This window comes from Marmota monax, unplaced genomic scaffold (genome assembly GCF_021218885.2).
Source record: "Marmota monax isolate L192 unplaced genomic scaffold, Marmota_monax_Labrador192_F-V1.1 WCK01_AAM20220418_F8-fsc01286, whole genome shotgun sequence".
NCBI classification, from domain to species: domain Eukaryota; kingdom Metazoa; phylum Chordata; class Mammalia; order Rodentia; family Sciuridae; genus Marmota; species Marmota monax.
The window spans coordinates 1-17,515 of NW_026692855.1; the positions used below are offsets into that span (position 1 = coordinate 1).

The 17,515-nt window shown below is 38.2% G+C and overlaps 1 protein-coding gene across 1 annotated transcript; it reads left to right on the forward strand.

Annotated features, from left to right (window-relative positions):
• Positions 1-196: 196 nt before the first annotated feature.
• Positions 197-2,109, forward strand: LOC124096014 (BLOC-1-related complex subunit 5-like). Its single transcript, XM_046449488.2, has one exon. It carries the CDS (start codon positions 370-372, stop codon positions 814-816), a length of 447 nt encoding a protein of 148 aa, XP_046305444.1. The 5' UTR covers positions 197-369; the 3' UTR covers positions 817-2,109.
• Positions 2,110-17,515: the final 15,406 nt, after the last annotated feature.

A 17,515-nucleotide genomic window follows, 5' to 3' on the forward strand; every position in this document is an offset into this window, starting at 1 on the left:
GGGCTGGAGCCGCCAATCCGCGTCCCGGAAGGAGCGAGCTGCGGGGTTCGAGCCAGTGAGTGAAAGCGGCGCCGCCTGCCGGTCGCAGACGCGGCAATGCTGTTGTCCCCCGCCTCTTCATTTAGGGCTCTCGGAAGGAAAGAGGGCGAGCAGCGGGTATCCGCGCCGCGCCTCTTCGCACGTCTGTCCCCGAAATAGGGCCCCTTATCCCGGCCGCCCCGGTCCCTGCGCCGACTGGGCGCATCTTTCCGGCCTCACCGCGGCGCCCACACTGTCTAGCGTCCCCGTCCCGGTCCCCAGTCCCTGCCCTGTCGCCGGAGCGGTCACTGCCCCGCCCGCCGTTCTTCCGCTGCCACCGCTGCTGGCACCATGGGCAGTGAGCAGAGCTCCGAGGCCGAGAGCCGACCCAACGATCTGAACTCCTCAGGGCTATTGAGTGGCCAGACTTCCCCAACAAATACCAAATTGGAGAAACTGGATTCTCAGCAGGTGTTGCAGCTGTGCCTCCGATGTCAGGATCAGCTGCACCAGTGTGCAGAAGCTGTTGCTTTTGATCAGAATGCTTTGGTTAAACGAATCAAAGAGATGGATCTGTCTGTAGAAACCCTCTTTAGCTTCATGCAGGAACGCCAGAAAAGATATGCGAAATATGCTGAGCAGCTCCAGAAAGTCAACGAAATGTCTGCCATCCTCCGCCGCATACAGATGGGCATCGACCAGACGGTGCCGCTGATGGAAAGGCTCAACAGAATGCTGCCTAAGAGCGAGCGGCTAGAGCCCTTCAGCATGAAGCCGGAGCGAGAGCTCAAGCTATAGCACTGCTGGTTCCCACCTGCCAGGCTGCTTTTAGGAGGCAGAGATGCCAGTAACCCAGAGGACATTTGGAGCCCAAGTCCTGTGGTATGACCAAGGCCTGAAGCTGGTACAAGGTCTGGGTCCTCACTGCAGTGGACACTGCATGGACTGCCACTGCCAGCATGGACTGTCTTTGCCCATCTCCTTCCCTTGATGCTAATGCCCTGTGTGAAACGAACAGAACTGATTCTTGGTGATAACTGAAGTTGGAACATTACTAGAAATTGTTTTAAATGCTGCATGGAGAGTTATTTTTTGTTTTCTTTTTTGTTTTTTTATTGACAGTATATATATTCTAGTGTAGCTACTGGGGTGAAAACATAGAAAAAAGGGAGAAAAATTTTTTAAGAAGCTATGTGTCTTCAATGCCCTTGTGAAATTTTACTCAGGCTCTGGGTTATGGGTTATAAACATGAAAAAAAATTAAAAAAAAAGAAGTGTTTTGTTTTGATGGGATGTGATGGCAATCACATAATACATTGTAAGGTGAAAGAGCAGTTCATGTGAAGTGCAGGATGCTAGAAGGAAGAGGCTGCTCTTCATTTATTTTATATAGTATATGTTTATGTTCCTGAGGTCTAAGATTTTCAGTTCAATTGAAAAATAAGAAAAAACTGTTAATAAATTGTTCTTGTTGTTTTCCAGGATGGCTGCACCCCACTTTTACTTGCCCTAAAGGAAAACAAACATCATATGGCAGAATTTTTAATTAAGGCAAAAGCAAATATACATGCGGTTGACATGAGAGGAAGGTATAGTAATTTATTCTTTAAAAACACTCACTCAGGCCAAACATTAAATTAATGGGAAGGAGAATATTAATTTATACATATTGGATTAGAGTGAAAAATATGAACACAAACCATGTTTTAGGTAGAAATATTTGATTTTGTTGTTCACATATGTTATGGTTTGGATATGAGGTATTCCCCAAAACTCACCTGTGAGACAATGCAAGGAGGTTCAGAGTAGAAATAATTGGGTTGTGAGAGTCTTAACCCAATGAGTGAATTATTCCCCTGACAGGGATTAACTGATTAAGGGAGTGGTAACTGAAGTGTGGTAGGGTGTGGCTGGAGGAGGTAGGAATTGGGGGCATGGCTTTAGGGTATATATGTTTGTGTCTGGCAAGTGCAGACCTCTCTCTGCTTCCTGATCACCATGATGTAAGCTGCTTCCCTCTGCCATAATCTCTTGCCATGATGCTCAGTCTCACCTTGAGCCCCTGGAAATGGAGCTGTCTTCTATGGACTAAGACCTATGACACCATGAGTACTTGAATAAACATTTTCTCTTCTACAATTGTGCTGGTTTGGTTCTTTAGTCATAGTTGTTAAAAAGCTGACTAAAACAACATGATCATATATGACCAAAAGTTTTAAATAAGTATAGATTTTGGCATTTTTGCTTCAATAATGAATTTCTTAACCTCTGTATTGAATTTTAACTTCCATTTTTTATGCTTTTCCTTAAAATGGTATATTGAGCATAAATAGGCTTTGATAATCTTTCCTTTTCCTTTTGGATGGCTCTAAATTGCTTTGTTTGAAGAATATTGATATTAACTTATTCCTAATTGAACATTAATTGCTGTTGCTAGATGTTGTTCATTTTCTAATATATTTTGATGTTATTCTTCCCTTTTTTCAAGATTTTTTATTCTAATTAGTTATGCATAGCAGTAGAAAGCTCTTCAATTTATTATACACAAATGGAGCAGAATTTTTCACTTCTCTCATTATGCATGGAAGTAGGATCACACCATTCGTGCAATTGTGGATGTAATGATGTCCAAATCTTTCCACTGTCTTTCTTATGCCTTTATTCCCTCACTCCTCCCCTTTGCCCAATCCAAGTTTCCTCCAGTCATCCCATGCTTCCCCCATATGGATTAGCATCCATTTATCAGAGAAAACATTTGCCCCCACTTTTTTGAAATTGGCTTATTTTGTTTAGCATAATTTTATCCAACTCCAACCATTTACTTGTAAAAGTCATAATTTTATTCTCTTTTAATTGTAATATTATGTTGTATATATGTACCACAGTTTCTTCATCCATTCATCTATTGGAGGGCATCTAAGTTGCTTCCACAGTTTAGCAATTGTGAATTGTGTTGCTATAAACATTGAAGTGGCTGCATCACTGTTTTAAGTTTACTGTTTGAAGTCTTTAGGTTATAGGCTGAGGAATGGAATAGCTGTGTCCAAATGTGGTTCCATTCCAAGTTTTCTAAGGAATATCCATACTGTTGTCCAGATTGGTTGCACCAATTTTCACTCCCACCATCAATGTATGAGTGTGCCTTTCTTCCACATCTTTGCCAACACTTATTGTTGCTTGTCTTTTTGATAACTGCCATTTCTGACTGGAGTGAGATGAAATCTTAGAGTAGTTTTGATTCACATGCTTTTCTTTTTTTTAAATACATTTTTTTTTTAGTTGGAGATGGGCACAATAGCTTTATTTTATGTATTTTTTTTTCCTGTGGTGCTGAGGATCGAACTCAGTGCCTCACATGTGCTACAACCCCAGCTCTGATGCTTTTATTTCTAATTGGCAAGGGCTGAGGGAAGAAAAACAGCTTTAATGGCACAAACATTTCCTTTAAGGAAAAAATAGGTGTGTGATGAAGAGAAAGAAGATAAGCTTTAAATTCTCACATGACTGTGTTGCATTTCTAGCTTTCCTAGTTACAAAGTGTGACACTTTGGAAACATTACTTATCACTAAATATATTTCCTGATATGAAAAAGAATGAAACATGTTTGAAGGGTGGTACTAAGATGATACATATAGCATGATTTTAATCCTTACCAAATGCTTGTTTTCATTGTTATTAACTGAAGCAATAATGATGGATTATCACCATTATTATTATTATAGAGGTTGTTTTAAGTCTGCTCACAGCCTTTGTTTGCTTGACTTTTAGCTGACTATGAGTTATAATATATCACATCAGACTGAGGAAGAAATGGAGCATTCTTCATTGAAATCTCTTGTTTGCTTCAGATAAATAACCTCATCTCAGTTATTGTCCATCAAGTGATTTTATTTTTATAACTTGTAATTCCCCATTGGGACAAGAGGTTTCCTCTTTGTTCTTGTCCATTTAGACTGAGAGATGATTTGCAGAGCTGACCCCCCAAGATGCTTATGTCTGTTAAGATATGTAAAGGAAGATACTAAATTGAAAAGATACATAAAATTAGCTCTTAAAGTACCTAATAACAAAGTTATTTCTCCATTATTTTAGAACAGCCCTCATGCTTGCAGTGAGGTATGAATCACCAGATATAACCAAGCTTCTTATTGAAGGAGGTATTGATGTTTTTGCGGAAGATGTGGATGGAGGGACTGCATTATGTTATTCTGTTGCTAGTGGCTGCAATATGTAAGTGTTTTAATTAAATACTAATCAACGTTAAGTGGAGGTTAAAAATAAGCACAACTATTGCATCTTATATATCATTTAAGTGTTCATAGTTCAAATATGTTAGGAATGGCAGTTACTGAGTCCCTTCATCAGCCATTAACACTGCAAAAGTCTAGTATAATTAGCAATAATGATTAGTGCAGGACATATTACAGAACTTTTTTCTTTTTCTGCTGGTATTATGGTGTTGAGGATTGAATCCAGGTCCTCAATCATGACCTCTCCCACTGAGATACACCTCCAGCCCATATCTCAGAACTTTAAAATGTTTATTCTTATAGATCTCAGCATTATCCACTTCATTCCAAGTATAATGTCTCCTACGGCAACTGTGATTTTTCTTATTAGGTATTTGCAGTTTTAAGTGCTCAGTTTAGTAAAAAATTTCCTTACTTTACTCTGGGACCTAGCTTTTCCACTATCATTCTTGAATCTCCCCAGAATTTGTGAATTCCTTAAGTTCAAGGAAGACAGTTCTCTTTTACCATCCAGCTGGAAGGGAAAAATGGACTTTAAAATCATTATATATTTATGTCATTTCTGTCAATTGTATTGCTGCAGTGTTGATATTAGAACTGGTTAACTTTTACTACCCAGTTGTCCTGACTGATCACTATCCCTAAGTGGAAATACCAGTGTAGGTTTGAAAGTTACACTTATTTTTGTAGTTCCCATTTGCATGTGTGGTTATGCTCACTTATGATTCCCAAAGCAGCTGCATTCTGCTTTGGCATGTGAGCCATCTAGCTTTAGTCACACGCATAGTGAGCAAACCATGTCCTCCACTTAAATCCTTACATAGAGCCCATGTGTTAGCCAAACCCTTCATGGTGAGTTATTCTTTGAGGCTTTCATTTGTCTTTTCTGCAAATATTTGTTGGAATCATTTAAAAACTATCAGATACTTTAAATAATGTCATAGGAAGAGATCAGTTTCCTTTCATGTTTGCTAACAGATTAATTATACCCCAAAGCCTCATTATGTCCTGTGAAGCACCTTTCTTTGATAAGGGGAGGTCTCATATTACTGTTTCCAAGAGGGAAGTGTGATGACTTTTATTGGCATCTCTAGTAACTTTTCAATTGTGATGAAGATTTCTCAAAATACTTGCCCATCTGCTTGAAGGTTTCAGAATATTTCAAGTTCTGCCTCACTGGGAAGTCATTAAGCAGCATTCTAAGTTCTAAGAGAGTTAAGATATCTAATTCAGTTAAGCCCTATAGTGACACATGAGTATCTGTGTATAAAATAGGATTTTGTCATCCAAGGCAGTTGAAGATGAACACGCATCATTCTAACAAAGATCTGCTGGTTCAAAATTTGACTTGATAGACAAGGAACAGTAGCAGGCCAAGTCAAATTTTAACCATTTGTTAATTTTCTGCCCTGGGTGCAATTGCTTAGTTTCATAACAGGGGAAATTATATTATGTAATTTAAGGATATAATATATTCATAAATAAGTTGGATTACAAATTATTCCAATGCTGATTTGCCCTAAATTATAAGGCCTAAAGAAGAACACAGTCAATATCCAAAATAAAACCTAATAGTATTTTCTAATAACTGTAACTTTTGAATATTAAATCTTGTGATAGCAATTGGCTTTCCAAATAAAGAAATATTTATTTCATTACTATTTTTCTTAGCATGTTTTAATATTATCTCCTTAAATCTTCATAACAACCTGGTGAACTAATGAAGTATGGTTTAATTTTTTAGAAGGAGACTTGAGCCCAAGTGAAAAGACTTGTGCAAGATCAAAGAGCTATTGTTTACAGAGAGAGGATCTGAATTCAGAACACTTTTCTTTATGTCAAGCTACTCTAGTTAATGTATTGAGTGGTATTGTCCTTAATGCATAATTATTTCACCTTTCTTTTTTCTTCTTCATTACAAGCCTATGATGCAGTGGAAAATGCCTTAACTTCAGATACTTGGGACCTGGGGCAGGAGGATCACTTGAGCCCAGGAGTTCAAGACCAGCCTGGGCACCACCATGGTGAAACTTCAGCTCAAAAACAATACAAAATGAAAACATAAAACCATACAAATAACTATATGGTTACTAGAATATTTACTGTGTCACTGATCTGGAGTCTGGGAAGTCCAATATCAAGACTCCAGAGGGTTTAGCCATTCTGATTCCCAGGTAGTGCCCTTATTATATCCTTAGGTCATCTAAGATTGAATGACAAAGAGACAAAAGATAAATAAATTTACTCTTCTATAGTAATACTAGCCTTCTTCTATAGTAATACATGCATGAGGGCAGAATCCTGATGACCAAATCATCTCTCAAATATCTGAATTTTTAATATAGTTACAGTGGCAATTAAATTTCAATAGGAGTTTTAGAGGGAACAGACATTCAAATGATAACAAGAAGCAAGGCCTGACAGGCGTTAAAATGATTTTCTAGAACTGGTTTATTTGAACCTCTGCACAATTTTCTGGTGGGAAGATGGAGGTATGAAAATGATCTTCCCCAATATAATTATTGCTCCCATTCCAGGCAAAGCAGAGCACACATATTTCTTCTACAGCCTATAGCCCAATATCAGAGCCACCCATGCCCTCTGCTCTTATCTTATAGAGAAAGATGCAATACATTTAAAATGGAAAGGTGAAGCCCTGGAGCTCCTGGGCACAATGGAAGCCTGGCTGGGGCACAAAGCCAGGAAACTAGACTGGCTGGTCTGTTCCAGAGGAAGCTGGCATCTCATTCACTTAGAGTTGTTTTTTCTTTCTCAAATTGCTTTGTTTCCATGGTTTCATTTTAGTTTTATTTCATCCATGTTTGTGTACCCAGGAAATAACTATGACATTAAAAAAGTGAATTATTAGTCATACTCTGAATATGAATAAACTTTTAACTACAATCTCAAAGGAAATTCTCTACTAGCCTACCAGAAATCCCAAGCCATAATTAATGCCTGCACATCCAATATGCTCACATGGGCTAGGAATGTTTATCAGGAGTAGAGCACTTGCCTAGCACACACAAGGCCCTGGATTTAGTCCACCACAAAAAAATTAAAAAATAAAGAACAACAATATTTACATTTTTTTTGTCATCACAAATACTTTTTTTTTTGGTGGATAAGTTTTCCCCGTCATGTCATATTTTTAATCTATGGCTTTATCTTTAGAATCTCAGTTCTTTTTTATTGATTTAAAAAAATGACAGTGGAATGCATTATAATTCTTATTACATGTATATAGCACAATTTTTCATATCTCTGGTTGTATATAAAATATGTTGACACCAATTCATGTCTTCATACATGTACTTTGGATGATGATGTCTATCACATTTCACCATCCTTGCTAACCTCCTGCCCCCAGCCTTTCCCTCCCACCCCTCTGCCCTATCTAGAATCTCAGTTCTTTTAAATTCTGTTGGTTCCCTCTACCCCAGTATTTCTAGTTTATTTATAACTATATAACAACAGTGTTTAGGCCTGGCTCCAGTAAGGTTAATGAACCACAATTTCCTAGGGAGATGGTGGTGATCCAAGCTGTGTCATTGGAAGTTGTCATCTATTGAATTCAAGAGGTTCTGGACAAACAATAGATATTTGAGTCCTTTGAAAATCATTAGCCAGCTTGTTCTGGTGCAGCACTTACAGTGGAACTGCCAAGGTAGGCCCTACAGGGAAATACCGGAATATCCATCATGGTTTTTATTCTTGGGGAGATTAGACTATATAATTGGGGAGATAAAACTGAAAATTGTGAACAGCAGCAAGTGCCAAAAAAAGTGTAGTTCAGTGTTAAATGAGGGAATTTGGGCCCTTGTGCTATAGTGTTTCACAGCAGAGGTGTCTGTGCTGATAAATTTTATAAGCAAAGGAGTTGAAGCTTAGGCTGTGCTTTTTAAATTGATGTACTTAGATAGTTAAAAGATGAGGGAAAGGCATTTCAGCATTGCATTCCAAAAAACTTGACTGTAAACATACCTAAAAGGATGAGAATGATGTGTTTCCCTAATAAAAAGGAAGATTTATGCCACAGCTTGGGTCACCACAAATACAGTGATGACCTGGGAGCAGTTGCCACAGTGAGTAAATCCAGCTAAGCACAAAGCCCCAAGGGCAAATCCAGGCTCAACACAAACCATCCCAAAGAAGCAGCTGAGCTCATGCTAAAGCAGAGGTAGGGGTGAGTTCTGGGTCTAAGCATAGAAACCTGTGGGCTAGCAAATTGGAGAAAACAGAGTGTTGGTTAGTTTCAGCACAGAATTGCTGAGACAGGGCATTTCTAAAAGTGAAGGAGCCAGGTGTGGTGGCACCCACCTGTAATCCTAATGGCTCAGGAGGGTGAGGCAGGAAGACTGCGAGGTCAAAGCCAGCCTCAGCAACTTAGCAAGGCACTTAGCAACTCAATGAAACCCTGTGTCTAAATAAAATATAAAAAGGGGGCTGGGATTGTGGCCTAGTGATTAAGCACCCCTCAGTACCTAGAAAAAAAAGCAAAGGAAACTTGCCTCTAGGCAACACTGGTCTGTCCTCAGTGCATCCTTCAGCCTGTTGTAAGAGAATCTGACCAAAGCAAAGGTCTCTTTGGGCAGTGGCTCAATAAGGAACTACAGGCAGAGGAGAAAGCAGACTGTGTGAAAGCTCCAGTAAGATCTTCACATTCCCTAAGACTGGGAGTTGCTGAAACTCATTGCATAGAAAAAGTTTGACTTAAGAGAGGTGGATAGTGGGGGAAAGACCCCCCAGTGAAGTGGGGCAACTGTGAGTCCAAGATAATTACTGGGTGTGAGCTGATAGAGACTGGCTGAGTGTGGGCCATGGAGCAAGATGCTTGGATGTTTCTAGTTTGAGTGTTTGGCAAATGGCAGAATATTGAAGGAATCAGGAAAGCTGGAGAGGAGACAGGGCTCAGGCATTTTGAATACACTGAGTTTGAGATAATGGTGGATAGTCAGCCAGTAACTGAAATAAGGAACTAGAATTATAAGCAAGCAAGAGAGTTATGAAGATCCTTACCAGAGATAAAATGGTCAGATACCAAGGAGAAGAGAGAGATCAGGCAAAACGCTCAGGACCAGACAAAACACACGGTTTTTAGAAATATATAGAGCCTGATGTTTCTTCAAGTATGTTCTCAGACACATTCTTCATAAGAATCCATGTTTATGCTGTTGGGAAATACTGTTAAACTTAGTAGCCTCTAAGAGATGTGCTTATGACTAGTAAATATCTGATTTTGAGAATTTGCACTGTAAAGAAACCTCTTTATCTTTAACCTAATAGGCCACAAATTTATTTTGATTTAAAAATACTTTTGCAAGTTGCCAGTTAATAATCCTGTTTTCTTTGCTCCAGTTCACCATGGACTCTGTTTAGTAGCAGATCTCTTAGGACAAGAACTTTGTGCTGATTGTCATCCTGACTCATGATGCAGCCAGGTTGTGTGTCATTTATGACTTCAGATAATAAATATGGAATGTGAGATATAGGCTATTAGTTAAAAGAATGCCTTTCTCCAGTACCTAATACCTTGTAACTCCAGATTTATCACGAAATGAATAAGTATGTAAAATGATGTTTGTCAGGAGCATTGAAAATGACAAAAATTTTATCTCACAATAATTTAAGTTACAAAAGGGAGTACATTGGCTCACAGAATCAAGAAGTTCTAGGACCTACAGCACAGACCAAACCAAGGGCTGAACACATGTCATGATGCCTATTCTCTCTCCTCTCTGCCATGCCTTTTTCTGGGGTGGCTTCCTGCTCACAATGCAGTTCTCCACAAAGTACATAGTTTTCACAACTGGCAATTCCAACAGAAGGGGCTTGTCTCTCCCTGTAATTTCAGTAGAGTGCTCCAATAGGTTGGCCAGGTCACATGCCCACTTCTGAGCCAGTCACTGTGGCCAAGAAATAGAATATTGCAATAGGTCAGATGTAGGCCATGTCTTCACTCCTAGTGTGAGATAAGAGAGATCTGTATTATTCCCACTCACCTGAAACATAGGAAATAGAGAGGGAAGACAGAAATCCCCCCAACCAATACTGAATAAGTAAAACATGACAATGTGATTTTGGTGGTGGGGATTGTGGTGATTTTGACAGTTAGCTCCAGACCCTTCCAGGTGATAGCTGATGATCTTTCTTTCAGATTAGGAATTTTTGCCATTCAGGACTGTTTTCAGGTTTATTTTGTTTTGCAAATAGCACAACATTCATGAAAAATAATCCTTACAAATGCAATTAGGTAATTAGGCCAATGGTGGTTTAGCATTACCTTTCTTTTAATTTCTGGAATGGAATTAAAGAAATACATCCTTCACTTTCCAAATTTATGTAGGGAAGATCTAAACATGCTTGTGCAGTCTTCTTATGAGACTTTCCAGGGTTCTAAAGAAATATGAAGCCAATTCTTCCCTGACATCCCTGTGGTGTCATTGAGATTCAGTGGGTTTTACCCTAAAAGAATTGACTAATACTGCATAATTTTCATTAGTTTAGATATTTGTTTAAAGAAGTGCATTAAGGACTGTTAAAGTGCTTACAATTTCACATTGGTGGCATGGGTTGAATAACCTTTCCTTAAAGAACAACATGTATAAAGCCCTACAAGAAAAATTAGAGACTTAAATAGGTTTTGTGTTAGGCAAAGTGGAAAGTAAGTGCTGCATTGAATTGTGCGTCAGCATTATGTCAACTTCATGATGATATCCAAGACCACCAATAAAAAGAAAACCTGATATAACATCAGAAATAAACAGGTATTCTAGTCTTGTTTGGGTTACGTGAGCCTATACAATCCTTAACAATGTTTAAGGACTGTTTTACAGCAATCAGTAGTAGCTGATTATTACTATAATTCTGGCTCTCTTGATCCTAAAATATAATATATTCCATATTTGCAGCCCATAATTATTTATAAGTTTAAAAACCAATTGTATATCTCTGTGACACCTCTGGATTGATGGTTTGAATAAGACTCAGATTGCTCTCCAGGTGAAATAGAAACCTGCCTCATGATTCTGAACATAGCTCTGATCTCACCCAGGCTCAGCTCAAGGAAGGATGGATGGAGAGAATATGAAAATATATGTGTATAAACATATTTTTTTTTTTATTGGTTGTTCAAAACATTACAAAGCTCTTGACATATCATATTTCATACATTAGATTCAAGTTGGTTATGAACTCCCAATTTTACCCCAAATACAGATTGCAGAATCACATTGGTTACACATCCACATTTTTACATAATGTCCTATTAGTAACTGTTGTATTCTGCTACCTTTCCTATCCTCAACTATCCCCCCTCCTCTCCCCTCCCATCTTCTCTCTCTACCCCATCTACTGTAATTCATTTCTCTCCTTGTTTATTTTCCCATTCCCCTCACAACCTCTTATATGTAATTTTGTATAACAATGAGAGTCTCCCTCCATTACCATGCAATTTCCCTTTTCTCTCCCTTTCCCTCCCACCTCATGTCTCTGTTTAATGTTAATCTTTTCTTCCTGCTCTTCCTCCCTGCTCTGTTCTTAGTTGCTCTCATTATATCAAAGAAGACATTTGGTATTTGTTTTTTAGGGATTGGCTAGCTTCACTAAGCATAATCTGCTCTAGTGCCATCCATTTCCCTGCAAATTCCATGATTTTGTCATTTTTTAGTGCTGCATAATGCTCCATGGTGTATAAATGCCACATTTTTTTTATCCATTCATCTATTGAAGGGCATCAGGGTTGGTTCCACAGTCTAGCAATTGTGAATTGTGCTGCTATGAACATCGATGTGGCAGTATCCCTGAAGTACGCTCTTTTAAGGTCTTTAGGGAATAGTCTGAGAAGGGCAATAGCTGGGTCAAATGGTGGTTTCATTCCCAGCTTTCCCAGAAATCTCCATACTGCTTTCCAAATTGGCCGCACCAGTTTTCAGTCCCACCAGCAATGTACAAGAGTACCCTTTTCCCCACATCCTCCACAGCACTTGTTGTTGTTTGACTTCATAATGGCTGCCAATCTTACTGGAGTGAGATGGTATCTTAGGGTGGTTTTGATTTGCATTTCTCTGACTGCTAGAGATGGTGAGCATTTTTTCATGTACTTGTTGATTGATTGTATGTCCTCCTCTGAGAAGTGTCTGTTCAGGTCCTTGGCCCATTTGTTGATTGGGTTATTTGTTATCTTATTTTCTAATTTTTGGAGTTCTTTGTATACTCTGGATATTAGGGCTCTATCTGAAGTGTGAGGAGTAAAAATGTGTTCCCATGATGTAGGCTCCCTATTTACCTGTCTTATTGTTTCTCTTGCTGAGAAAAAACTTTTCAGTTTAAGTAAGTCCCATTTGTTGATTCTTGTTATTAACTCTTGTGCTATGGGTGTCCTATTAAGGAATTTGGAGCCCGACCCCACAATATGTAGATCGGAGCCAACTTTTTCTTCTATCAGACGCAGAGTCTCTGATTTGATATCTAGCTCCTTGATCCACTTTGAGTTAACTTTTGTGCATGGCGAGAGGAGGGGATTCAGTTTCATTTTGTTGCATATGAATTTCCAGTTTTCCCAGCACCATTTGTTGAAGATGCTATCCTTCCTCCATTGCATGCTTTTAGCTCCTTTATCAAATATAAGATAGTTGTAGCTTTGTGGATTAGTCTCTGTGTCCTCTATTCTGTACCATTGGTCCACCCGCCTGTTTTGGTACCAGTACCATGCTGTTTTTGTTACTATTGCTCTGTAATATAGTTTGAAATCTGGTATCGCTATACTGCTTGATTCACACTTCCTGCTTAGAATTGCTTTTGCTATTCTGGGTCTTTTATTTTTCCATATGAATTTCATGATTGCTTTATCTATTCTACAAGACATGCCATTGGGATTTTGATTGGCATTGCATTAAACCTATACAGAACTTTTGGTAATATCGCCATTTTGATGATGTTAGTTCTGCCTAACCATGAACAGGGTATATTTTTCCATCTTCTAAGATCTTCTTCTACTTCTCTTTTTAGGGTTCTGTAGTTTTCATTGTATAGATCTTTCACCTCTTTTGTTAGGTTGATTCCCAAGTATCTTATTTTTTTTGAGGATATTGTGAATGGAGTGTTTTTCCTCATTTCCATTTCAGAAGTTTTGTCACTGATATACAGAAATGCCTTTGATTTATGCGTGTTGATTTTATATCCTGCCATTTTGCTGAATTCATTTATTAGTTCTAGTAGTTTTTTTGTAGACCCTTTTGGGTCTGCTCGATATAGAATCATGTCATCTGCAAATAGTGATAATTTAAGTTCTTCTTTTCCTATTTTTATACCTTTAATTTCTTTCATCTGTCTAATTGCTCTGGCCAGTGTTTCGAGAACTATATTGAATAGAAGTGGTGATAGAGGGCATCCCTGTCTTGTTCCAGATTTTATAGGGAATGCCTTCAATTTTTCTCCATTGAGAATGATGCTAGCCTGAGGCTTAGCATATATAGTTTTTACTATGTCGAGGTAAGTTCCTGTTATCCGTAGTTTTTGTAATGTTTTGAACATAAAGGGATGCTGTACTTTGTCAAATGCTTTTTCTGCGTCTATCAAGATGATCATATGGTTCTTATCTTTAAGTCTATTGATATGGTGTGTAACATTTATTGATTTCCGTATATTGAACCATCCTTGCATCCCAGGTATGAATCCTACTTGATCATGGTGCACAATTTTTTTGATGTGCCTTTGTATCTGATTTGCCAGAATTTTATTGAGGATTTTTGCATCTAGGTTCATCAGAGATATTGGTCTGTAGTTTTCTTTCTTTGAGGTGTCTTTGTCTGGTTTCGGAATCAGGGTGATGTTGGCCTCATAGAATGAATTTGGCAGAGCTCCATCTTTTTCTATTTCCTGAAATAACTTGAAAAGTATTGGTAATAATTCTTCCTTAAAGGTTTTGTAAAACTCCGCTGTATACCCATCTGGTCCTAGGCTTTTCTTGGTTGGTAGTCTTTTGATTGCTTCTTCTATTTCATCCATTGTTATAGGTCTGTTTAAGTTGTGAGTATCCTCCTGACTCAGTCTGGGCAAATCATATGACTTAAGAAATTTATCGATGTCTTCACTATCTTCTATTTTATTGGAATATAGTTTTTCAAAATAATTTCTAATTGTCTTCTGTATTTCTGTAGCATCTGTTGTGATATTGCCTTTTTCATCCCGTATGTTAGTAATTTGAGTTCTCTCTCTTCTTCTCTTCATTAGCATGGCTAATGGTCTGTCGATCTTATTTATTTTTTCGAAGAACCAACTTTTAGTTTTGTTAATTTTTTCAATAGTTTCTTTTGTTTCAATTTTGTTGATTTCCGCTCTGATTTTAATTATTTCTTGCCTTCTGCTGCATTTGCTGTTGTTTTGCTCTTCCTTTTCTAGGGCTTTGAGATGAAGTGTGAGCTCATTTATTTGTTGGTTTTTCCTTTTTTTGAGGAATGACCTCCAGGTGATGAATTTCCCTCTTAAAACTGCTTTCATTGTGTCCCATAGATTCCGATATGTTGTGTCTGTATTTTCATTTATCTCTAAGAATTTTTTGATTTCTTCCTTTATGTCTTCTGTAACCCATTGATCATTCAGTAACATATTGTTCATTTTCCATGTGATGTAGGATTTTTCCTTCCTTCTTTTATCATTGATTTCCAGTTTCATTCCATTATGATCAGATAAAATGCATGGTATTATCTCCATCCCTTTATATTTACTGAGGGTTGCCCTATGGCATAATATGTGGTCTATTTTTGAGAAAAAAGTATATCCACTTGATGATGGTTGATATATTCTAAATATGTCAGTTAAGTCAAGGTTATTGATTGTGATATTGAGTTCTATAGTTTCTTTATTCAGCTTTTGTTTGGAGGATCTGTCCAATGGTGAGAGAGGTGTGTTGAAGTCACCCATGATTATTGTGTTGTGGTCTATTTGATTCTTGAACTTGAGGAGAATTTGTTTTATGAACGTCACAGCACCATTATTTGGTGCATAAATATTGATAATTGTTATGTCTTGTTGGTGAATGGTTCCTTTTAACAGTATATAATGTCCTTCCTTATCCCTTTTGATTAACTTAATCTTGAAGTCGATTTTATTCGATATTTGGATGGCCTCCCCTGCTTTCTTACGAGGACCGTGTGCGTGGTATATTTTTTCCCAACCTTTCACCTTCAGCCTGTGTATGTCTTTTCCAATCAGATGTGTCTCCTGGAGGCAGCATATTGTTGGATTTGTTTTTTTAATCCATGTTACCAGCCTATGTCGGTTCATTGGAGAGTTTAAGCCATTAACGTTTAGAGTTACTATTGATATATGGTTTGTACTTCCAGCCATGTTTGATTATTTATCTTCTTCTTTTTTTTTTTTTAAATTAGTTTGTTTCTCCATGATTAGCTTTCCCCCCGCCCTCTTTCTTTACAGAGGCACTTCCCACTGATGGTTTTGGTTATTGTTTTTCATTTCTTCCTCGTGTAGTGTTTTGCTCAAGATGCTTTGCAATGCTGGTTTTCTGGCTGTAAATTTTTTTAGCTTTTGTTTATCATGAAAGATTTTTATTTCGTTGATGTACCTGAAGCTTAATTTTGCTGGATACAGAATTCTTGGTTGGCAACCATTTTCTTTCAGTGTTTGAAATACGTTGTTCCAGGATCTTCTCGCTTTCAGCGTCTGTGATGTAAAATCTGTTGTTAACCTTATTGGTTTACCCCTGAATGTAATCTGCCTCCTTTCTCTTGTAGCTTTTAATATTTTCTCTTTGTTCTGTATATTGGATATCTTCATAACAATGTGTCTTGGCTTTGGTCTACTGTGATTTTGTGTGCTCGGTGTCCTGTATGCATCTACAATTTGTATATCCGTTTCCTTTTTTATTTCTGGAAAGTTTTCTGTAATTATTTCATTCAGCAGGCTACTCATTCCCTTGGTTTGAATCTCTGTACCTTCCTCTATCCCGATGACTCGTAAGTTTGTTTTTTTTATATTTTCCCATATCTCTTGGATGTTTTTCTCGTGATTTTTTACCAGCCTTTCTGAGTTGGCTAGACTCTTTTCAAGATGATATATTTTGTCTTCATTATCTGACGTTCTGGCTTCTACTTGCTCCATTCTGTTAGTGATACTCTCAATTGAGTTTTTAATTTGGTTTTTCATTTCCTTCATTTCTAGAATAATTGTTTGATTTTTTTTAATAATCTCTATCTCTTGTTCACAGTGCGGGGTGGGTGGGGCTGTTCGCAGAGCCAGGGGTCGGGAGCTGTTCACCCAAGGGGGGGGAGGGAGTGTCGTTTGCAGCGCCGAATCGCCGGGGGCGGTTTACAGAGCCGGGCAGGCAGTGGCTGTTTGAACGTTCGCCGCCGCCGGGCTGGCAGCGGCCTTTAGGCGGCTGCCAGCGGGACTGGGCTTCTGCACCTCGTGGCCGAGACAAACTGATACTTCCAATAGACTTACTAATTCCCGGCAGGTCTCCTTTCAGCGGAATTTTGCTAGAGGTTTCTCAGCAGGTAGCATGCAGGTGTATTAATGGCTCTCTCTGATCCCGTTACTGTGGAGGTATTGAAAGTGCTGCTTCCTCGCCGGCCGCCATGTTGGGTCCCCATTTTATATGTTTTTCATTTTAAAAATTAGACTGCCTTGGTTGGTACTCTAGGATGGAGCAACCCATTTTTCTAAGAGCATCTTCATATCTGACCCTGTAAATTCTGACAAGCTGGAAGTAAAGGGAAATATGCATTTTACCTGAAGCAGATATATCATGTTCCTCATTTCTTGCTCCCTTTGGTTAGGCAGTTGTGTTACAAACAACTGATCCAGGAATATTCTTAGGCGGAAAATCTGACTTTGTGGATATGCTCAGAAGCCAAATGTTGTCTCTGCATGAACCAGTATCTCCTGGGAAACTTGAAACATGAAACTTAAAAGTTAGTTTTTAATTTTGTTTGTGGTATTTACAAGTGAAGGTATAAGTGTTTTTTTATGAAGTTCTCTGAAGCTATTAAATGTGGCAAAACTAGATATCACCCCATTTCATTTTAAGATTTTGTTTTAGCTTTGCAGCATTTTCTTTTATGTTTTATCAAAAGTTGTAGATCTCAATTTGCTTTTCAATATGATATTTTTAGATTAATAGCCAAGTCATTACAATAAAATTATATTTCCTGGAGCAATATGTTTTATAAACAGTTTCATATTATAAATGTAAGATTCCTCCTTCCTTGATATCATTTTGACTCCT